This window comes from Cucurbita moschata, unplaced genomic scaffold, assembly GCF_002738365.1.
Source record: "Cucurbita moschata cultivar Rifu unplaced genomic scaffold, Cmos_1.0 Cmo_Scf00031, whole genome shotgun sequence".
NCBI classification, from domain to species: Eukaryota; Viridiplantae; Streptophyta; class Magnoliopsida; order Cucurbitales; family Cucurbitaceae; genus Cucurbita; species Cucurbita moschata.
In genome coordinates this window covers 663,899-673,380 of record NW_019268547.1, presented here as the reverse complement: position 1 = coordinate 673,380, position 9,482 = coordinate 663,899, and the positions used below count along the sequence as shown (strand labels likewise).

The 9,482-nt window shown below is 35.9% G+C and overlaps 1 protein-coding gene across 2 annotated transcripts; it reads left to right on the top strand.

Moving 5' to 3' along the window:
* The first annotated feature begins 1,875 nt into the window (after positions 1 to 1,875).
* On the top strand, positions 1,876 to 7,257 carry LOC111464686 (oxysterol-binding protein-related protein 3C). Of its 2 annotated transcripts, XM_023108910.1 has the most exons (11): positions 1,876 to 1,986; positions 2,224 to 2,376; positions 3,150 to 3,243; positions 4,142 to 4,258; positions 4,349 to 4,421; positions 4,510 to 4,628; positions 4,719 to 4,840; positions 5,261 to 5,437; positions 6,279 to 6,423; positions 6,533 to 6,711; positions 6,790 to 7,257. In XM_023108910.1, exons 2-11 carry the CDS (start codon positions 2,276 to 2,278, stop codon positions 7,031 to 7,033), a joined length of 1,371 nt encoding a protein of 456 aa, XP_022964678.1. In that variant the 5' UTR covers positions 1,876 to 1,986; positions 2,224 to 2,275; the 3' UTR covers positions 7,034 to 7,257. The 2 variants fall into 2 exon arrangements, with proteins under 2 accessions (XP_022964678.1, XP_022964677.1); XM_023108909.1 differs by lacking the exon at positions 1,876 to 1,986 and having other exon boundaries at positions 1,993 to 2,376.
* Positions 7,258 to 9,482: the final 2,225 nt, after the last annotated feature.

Genomic DNA, 9,482 nt, shown 5'->3' with positions numbered 1-9,482 from the left:
TTGTCTGGTTTGATCGATTAGATTTCGTAGAGTTTAAAATCTTAAAAAATGGCTCGACCCAAATAACACGAACCACCTAACTCAAATTGGGGATTGGATTGGATTGGGTTGAGCGAAAATTTTAAAAAATAAAAAATTCAGTTTGGTTGGTGGGTTAAAACTGTTAACCTGACTAACTTGAAAATATAGGGTTGTAAAATAGGGTTTACAACCCAATCCTACCTTATTTTAAAATTTGTTATGAATATTAAAAATATTTAGCGTGCGTTGTGACTTATTAATATGACATGTTTTAATTATTAATATGACATGAATCGTGGAGTTGTTTTTATTATTGTTGTATGAGTTCATAAAAGTGATTGTTTTTTTGTCTTTTCAAAAAAGGTAAATGAACCTTGTTTCCTTTAATTTTTTTCACAATCATCTCGGTTCAAATTTGATGATTTTGACACGAATGATTGGTAGTCAACACATGAAAATGATTTCGCTTTCAACGACTTTTTGTTCGTGATTTAGGGTAGTTTTGAAAAACTATTTTGTCTTTCTAATATCAAAAATATATGAGCTTAAACTAGAAAAAAAAAATTGAGTAAGATTTTTCAACATTATTGTGAGAATCTTAAAAAAAAAATTGAATTAAATTAAAAAAATTTAATAAATAAAAAAATACAATATATATTATAAACTTAATATTTAAGTAAATCACATTTTGAATAATATTTTAGATTAGAATCTGCCCTTCAAAATTTGATAAATCATTTAAATGATTATCGAATAATATCTTTTTATGGCATTGGCCCCATGACACCACAGTTGAGGTGGAAAAGGCTGTAATTAAAAAGGTTGTGGTATGAAAGTGGGCATTAGATGCTATGGGATGGAATCCAAATGCCAAGCAATACTCTTCTCAATCATGCACATGTTTGGCTCAAACCATGTTTGGTGCACATGCCCACCCTTCAATATTCTATTCATTCTTTTCAACCCCTCGTTTTTATACTTCTATAATGATCAAAACGAGTAGTTAAAAGACCTCGTTTTTATACTTCTATACTTCTATAGAGCTGTGGAAATTAACGTTGGATGAACGTGTTTAGATATGATGCATTTTCTCTTTTTCTTTGTTTTACTTCAACTCCTATTGTTTGTCACATATGTTGTGAAAACCCACATTGTTTTAAAGCTTAGGCCAAAACAAACAATATTTGCTAGCGGTGGGATTGAGTTGTTACAAATGGTATAAGAGCTAGATGCCGAACAATGTGCCAGTGAGGATGTTGGGCCCTTAAGAGAGGTGGATTGTGAGATCCTGCCTTGGTTGCAGTGGAGAATGAAACATTTCTTATAAAATAAAAGTGTGGAAACCTCTCTCTAGTAGACGCGTTTTAGAACAGTGAGGTTAATGGCAATACGTAATGGGCCAAAGCGGACAATATTTGTTAACGGTGGGCTTGGGCTATTACAGATGGTATTAGAGCCAGATACCAGGCGGTGTGCCAGGGAAAACGCTAGGCCCTAAGGGGAGTGGATTGTGAGATTCCACATTGGTTAGAGAGGGGAACAAATTCTTCCTTATAGTGGCGTGGAAACTACTCCCTAGTAGACGTGTTTTAAAAAGTCGTGAGGCTCAAGACGATACGTAACGGATCAAAGCGAACAATATCTGCGAATGGTGGGCTTGAGCTGTTACAAATGGTATCAAAGCCAAACACCGAATGTTATGCCAGCCCCGATGATGCTGATCCCCAAGGGAGTGGACACATTTTAAAATCACGAGGATGCTAATGACGATACGTAACAAACTAATAAATCACTCTTAGTAGAATGTTGTCTCGATTCATTTATGTATATATCTTGGTATTTTGAGGACGGGGCAAAAGTGTAATAAAATGGACTTTGCTGAAAGCCGCGTGGACGGCATTGGAGGGCCAGCGGAGGCAACCAGTTGAAAGAGAAGACAAAGAGAGCAGCAGTCATCATTTTCTGGTAATTTTCCCTAATATTGACTCCAATTCTACACGCCAATTCGTTTAATTAGCATTCGCAAACGCCATTAAACCGCCAATCCATTTCCAAATTTCCCCCTTTTTCTCAATCGGAGATCTATCTCTTCCGCCCTTCTCCGATCCCAATTTTCCTCTCTAAACCCATTTCTTCTTCCTGATCATTAAACCCTAATTCCCTTTTTTCAATCTCTTCTTCTGGGATTTGATTGTTTTGCAGGCGTTTCTGATTTGCAGAAGAAGTAGTGTGTTTATTCTAAGTGGGAACAACTATGGGTACCCACGAGAAGAACGACAGTAAGGGCGGCTTCTTTGCTGCCATGACTTCTGGAATCTCCAAGCTTAGCAATGCCATGCACCGATCTGTCAATGGGTACTTTGATTTTCGTACTTCTGACATTGGTATCCACTTTTTTGGGGGTTTTTCAAGCTGTTCTTGGTTCTATTGCTGTTTTTGTTTGAATTATTTGCTCTAATGTTTTCTTGTCGGGCTGATTTGTACACAACCTTAGATTTCTACAAAACCTGTTTCATTTTCCTTTTTGTAGAATTGTTTCATCGGCGTTGTTTTGAACTAGTTCTTGCTTATTGAAGTTCTACTTTTGTATGAGCTTGATCTCCTACGGATCCCTAGTTGAGATTTTGAAAGGATCAGTAAAGTTTCTTTTCTGCTGAATATCTGCATACTGTGAGTTTTAGTTTCTTGATAAGAAAATAGGATGTAGATAAGCACGTCACTTCAATTCATGACAGTGTTCTTGAGCTCATAACTAGGAGAAATGTTTTCCAGAGCCATTGAAACCAGATGGCTTGTCTCATTTTCCAATATTATCGTTTCAAGCCTGAATCGTGTCGTGGTTACTGCACTTCTTGTGTTTTGTCTGGTGTCTTAGAATCTCTGGAAGCGTTTTTTGTTGCATAAGATAGCTTCATATATGTGGATTCAAATGCTTAGGGGTTAGAGTTTACATGTGGTGTAAAACGGTTCGTTTGCCTGGAGAATTTTCGTTGGAGTACTCATCAGAGCTTTGTTTTCTCCCGTTTTGTTAGCTGAACTCGAAGTTATGAAACCGTTATAATTAATACAAAGGTTGTATCAATGTTACGAGTTTAACTCGTGATTACCATGCGTCTCTTTGCCCTCAGGTTTCTTGGTTATGAAGGGGTAGAAGTTATAAATCCTGAAGGAGGTAAAGAAGATGCAGAAGAGGAAGCTCACAAAGGAAGATGGAAACAAGAGGTTCTTCTCATTTATGTTCTTACCTCTTATCTTTGCTTGGTTTGTATCTAGTTTTCCCTTTTTCATCTTACAAACTAATTAATTGTGAGATCCCACATCGGTTGGAGAGGGGAACGAAACATTCCTTATAAGGGTGTGAAAGCTTCTTCCTAGTAGACGCGTTTTAAAACCCTTGAGGGGAAGCCCGGAAGGGAAATCCCAAAGAGGACAATATCTGTTAACAGTGGGTTTGTGCCGTTACAAATGGTATCAGAGTCAGTCACTAGACAGTGCGAGACACTAGTCGGAGTAGGGTTAGACCCTCTCCATAGTAGACGCGTCTTAAAACCTTGAGGGGAAGCCCAAAAGGGAAGGGCTAAAGAGGACAATATCTCCTAGTGGTGAACTTGAACTGTTACAAATGGTATTAGAGCCAGACACCGGGTGGTGTGCCAGCGAGGACGTTGACTCCCAAGGGGGGTGGATTGTGAGATCGCACATTGATTGGAGAGGAGAATGAAACATTCCTTATAAAGGTGTGGAAGCCTCTCCCTAGTAGACGCGTTTTAAAAACCTTGAGAGGAAGCCCAGAAAGGAAAGCTCAAAGAGGACAATATTTGCTAGCGATGGGCTTAAGTCATTACATTAGTGCTTAGTGGGGAAGTCAACGATGTAAGACGATTCAGTCAAGAGGAGAAAATAAGGACATAATACGATTTGGTCAAGGGCTGATCTTTCTCTGTGAAGTTAGGCTCGGGTTCCTGCAAACCCAGTACACAAAACAGAAATGTTTCTTATTTACTCTACCGCGAGTGTGGAAGGCTCTTTCTTCACTTTTGGAAGCGAGGAGTTTTGCCTTCTATTCTTCTTCCTCTTGTATGTTTCCATAAAATTATTAAAAAGCTTTTTCGGGTAACAGGATCGTGAAAGTTACTGGAAGATGATGCACAAGTATATTGGTTCGGATGTCACATCAATGGTCACTCTTCCTGTAATCATTTTTGAACCTATGACAATGCTTCAGAAAATGGCCGAGGTTCGTTTCTCTTTTGGTATTATTTTTATTTACTCGTTCGAACTTTTTCCTTTGTATCATGACGCTAATAGTTGAATATTTACTCTACAGTTAATGGAATACTCCCACTTGTTGGATCTGGCGGATGAATGTGAGGATCCTTATATGCGGTTAGTGTATGCGTGTAAGTACGAGAATCTTAGTCTTGCTTAAAGGCCGATTGAGGCGTTTTTTCTTGTTGAAGATGAAGTTGTTTCTTTCACTTGTTACAGCATCATGGGCTATATCAGTGTATTATGCTTTTCAAAGGACTTGGAAGCCTTTTAATCCTATCCTTGGAGAGACTTATGAATTTACTAATCATAATGGGGTCTCATTTCTTTCAGAGCAGGTGAATTTCAAAGATCTTTTTTCTCTTCTTCTTCATGTTCTAATTTGATCCCTTTTTTATGTATAATATTATGCCGAACAATGTTTTCAGGTGAGCCATCATCCCCCAATGAGTGCCGGGCATGCCGAAAACGAGCACTTTATTTATGATGTAACTTCTAAGTTGAAAACTAAGTTTTTAGGGAACTCGTTGGATGTCTATCCCGTGGGAAGGTAAACTTCTACTTTCCACTCTCTTTCTATCCCCTTCAGCTCATTGCTTATCGATCTCGCTCCGAAACGTCAAGGGAGCAAGTTATAACTTATAAACTAACATACCCTTGAGATCATAGGTTCGAACTTTGATTCACTTGCTTCAACTGCATATTGTATTCGTTCTGTGATGCAAATTGTTATAGAATTAAATGGTTTTGCATACAATCTGTTGAGATGCACACACCCGAAAGTTCGATATTAGCCGCTTTCATCGGCAATCACTGTCAAGTCGATATTTACTTGGAAATTTTGACATTTCTTTTCGCTTTGTCCGATTCATAGCTTTTGCAGTCCAATTGCCATCAGTAATAGCTTTGTTTATTTTGTTTGATAATGCTAGATTAAGCGATAATGATGATATCGTTTCGGCCTTTGCAGAACACGGGTGACTTTAAAACGAGATGGTGTGGTATTAGAGTTGGTGCCACCGCTCACTAAAGTTAACAACTTGATATTTGGAAGGACATGGGTTGATTCACCGGGAGAGATGATAATGACCAATTTAACAACGGGTGATAAAGTTGTGCTATATTTTCAACCATGCGGATGGTTTGGGTATGAATCTCTTCATATGAATTCTGTACTAATGGCGATCCTTATAGCTACATAGCGTTATAATTGAAAAAATAGCATTAATTTGTGTTTGATTCTGAGAGATCTGGCTGCTGTTACTGTGTTCTTAGTTTATGGTTTACCTTATCCATTCTTTATCCATTTTTGTAACAGACCGGTCGCTAGCAGATATTGTCCTCTTTGGATTTTTCCTTTCAGGCTTGCCCTCAGGGTTTTTAAAACGCGTCTGCTAGGGAGAGGTTTCCACACCCTTATAAAGAATGTTTCGGTCTCCTCTCTAACTGATGTGAGATCTCACAATCCACTCTCTTGATATTGTCCTCTTTGGGCTTTTGGGCTTCCCCTCAAGGTTTTTAAAACGCGTTTGCTAGAGAAAGGTTTTCACACCCTTCTAAAGAATGTTTCGGTCTCCTCTCTAACAGATGTGGGATCTCACAGTCCACTCCCCTTCGGGGCCAGCGTTCTCGCTGGCACTTGTTCCTCTCTCCAATCGATGTGGGATCCTACTCCACCCCCTATAAAGAATGCTCCCGTCCTCTCTATAACTCTTTATAACTGATATGGGATCTCACACGTCTGCTCTCTTCCTTCAAATTTCCTCTCATATAGATAACTACTAATGTTTTGTTTAAAGTAATTCTAGAATGGTAGACGAGATACATTGTTTACGTTTTTTTGTCCAAATTTATGTACTTTCCATCTTACCGTTAACTGTTATGATTTCATTTAAAATTATTTCAACGGAGTGAGATCTCGATCGTATAGGTAGAAACTAATTGATGTCACTTTCCATCTTACCATTAACCGTTATTTTTTATCACAGTGCTGGTCGTTACGAAGTGGACGGTTATGTTTATAATACGGCGGAGGAACCTAAAATCTTGATGACAGGGAAATGGAATGAATCCATGAGTTACCAACCTTGTGATATGGAAGGGGAGCCTCTTCCGAACACTGAACTGAAAGAGGTAATATTTGTTGTTGAATATAGGAGTGTATTGATCCTTGTGGGTTGTTTCCGTTATCTAAGCGTATCTTTTGTGTCGTACCGTACCGTTTTTGGTCTTCGTTCTGTAGGTTTGGCACGTGGCTAAAACACCCGAAAACGACAAATTTCAGTATACACATTTTGCACATAAGATCAATAGTTTCGATACCGCCCCTAAGAAGTTGTTGGCATCGGACTCCCGGTTGCGCCCTGATAGGTACGCTTTAGAGAAGGGCGATCTATCGAAAGCAGGGTCGGAAAAGAGCAGGTTCGTTCCTCAAATCTTTCCAATCCTTTCTTAAAGCTGCAATCAATACAGATTCATATGTTTTTCTTGTATGGTCAGTTTGGAAGAGAGGCAAAGAGCTGAAAAGCGAACTCGAGAGGCAAAAGGACAGAGTTTCGTGCCGAGATGGTTTGATCTAACCGAAGAGGTTACATCAACTCCGTGGGGCGACTTGGAAATTTACCAATACAACGGTTTATACGCCAAACATCGAGCTGACATCGATAGTTCTGGTTCAAGCAGCAACGACGAGGTTGACGTTAAATCGATCGAATTCAACCCGTGGCAATACGGAAACTTGTGAACACAGTAAGGGCTGTCCTCTATGTGTTATTCACTTGGATTCTTCAGTTTAGTTGGTAAGATTTTTCAGGCATTTGATATCATAGTCGTCTGTTGATTGTTTATATACATAGAGCTCTTACATTTTGTAACTTTGTTATCAATCTTTGCAATCCTACAACTTTCTACCAATGTTTTGTTGTTGGTGTTATAACTCATAATTTATGTGCTTTGGCTTTAGAATGATTGATTACAAGTGATACAACTTTGATCCATCAGGATTCTTATTATAACGGCCGAACGATCGAGAGAATTTTTAACCAAGTATAAGTACCTCTTAAGTATTCCCGGAGGAATTACTCTGATAAAGTCATTTTCTGCCCATTATGTATTGTCGTCAGTTTCATGATTTTAAAATGTGTTTATTATAAGGAATGCTTCGTTCTTCTCTCCGACCGATGTGAGATCTCACAGTTCACTCCTTTGACGCTCAGTGTCCTCGTTGGCACACTGGTCGGTATCTAGCTCTAATACTATTTGTAATAGCCCAAGCTCACTGTTAGTAGATATTGTTCACTTTGACTCGTTATACATCGTTGTTAGTATCATGATTTTAAAACGCGTCTACTAAAGAGAGATTTTCACACATTTAACAGGAATGTTCCATTTTTCAATAGATATGGGATCTCATATGGAAGTTTTGTTTTTGAAAAATACTCGTACTTGAGTAGATATGGCATTCATTATCATTTAATTGGTCAATGGTTTGATAGTACTTTTGATCGTGATTGAACTTATAAAAAAAAAAAAAAAAATTATCTCAAACTCGAAATAAGTGATGTCGAGAAAGTGCCTATAACCTCTGATATTTGAATTAGGACATCAAATATTAATATTGTTTTTAACTTGATATAATTGTTTTTCAATTTATTGATGAAAATAAAATTAATATTTTTTATATGCAAAATTAAACCTTATTGTAAAAATTTAATCTAAAATCTTTGTTATTATATTAATTAATTAATATGGTAGATTACATCTATGGAACTAAGATTTAAAATGTTTTATAATCTAAACAAATACACGTTAAATATATTTTTTAATTATAAAAAAAGTTTTCTAAGAATTTAAAATTCAGAATAATATAAATTCATTTTTTTAATAGAATTATGATATAATTTTAAAATTTTAAAATTTTTATATGGCAGTATAATTCACTTTTTTAGAAACCATAGTCTTATTCTTAAAAAAAAATTATAAAATAAATGATTAAACTATTTATTTACAAAATTTTGATAGCCAAATATAGGTGATTGGGTTTAGGTAAGTCGGGCCCGCCCATAGTTTTAAGATGAAGCGGGGCTTACCCGACAAAAAAAATAAGTTATATTTATGATATTGACATATTAATCTTATAAATATCTCGAAAAAATTAACCATATTACATTATTTAATAATTAAATCTCTAATTCATTACTTATTTTATTATTCACATATATATATATATATATATATATATATTCTAGCTAGCGTCAAAGTTACTTCCATTCTATCTCTTATTCAATGGATTGATGGGAATGGAATCTAATATTTATCACTTCCAAAATAAATAAATAAATAAATGAAAACTCAAATATTCCATCTTTACAATTAATTGCTTTCCATATTTGGAATTCAATTCATGTGCATTTTCATTTCATTTGGATGAATTTTACGTTTGAAACAAAATAAATTTAATCGTTCTTTCATTTTTAAATTTTTTTTTTTCTTTTCAATATACTTTTATTTGTTTTATAAAAAATAAAATCAAGAAATAGCTAGTTACCGACCGTGGTGGTAGTAGTGGTCATGGAGGATGGCATCGATGATAATGGACGGTGGTTATATATATACACACGTACATATACATTAAAGTTAAATATATATAATTGAATGGTTATATATATATAAATGTATAAATATTCAAATTTTCAATCTCAAGTTGTCAAATAGATAAATCACGTGACTTTGAGTATACAAATATTAACATTGTGATCTAGACATGTAAACGGGTTGAACGACACTACTTTTTCTTTTAGCTTTGAGTGTTGGGTTCGGTGATCACTAATTTGAAATGATTTAGTTTTTAATATATTTTTTAAAAATAAAAAATAAATATAGATAATATAATAAGTGAGTTTAGGACGGGTGGAAAATATTTTTTATAAGAGTGAAATACAAAATTTTTTAAATATAATATTTGTGTCAAGCACCCCCACCGTCGATTTACGATTTTGGGAGACGATTTTAGGTTTTAACGTAACCCAGTGGTAGGTGACAGGTAAAGCAAAGTCACTGCATTACAGCCACGTGTCGCGACAAACACCTAAATGTGTTGGTTGGTGATTTTATTTTTGTCATTTGTTTTCTCTTCTTTCATGGCCCTGAAACGACACCGAAAATGTTTTTTTTTTTTTTTTTTTTTTTTTTTT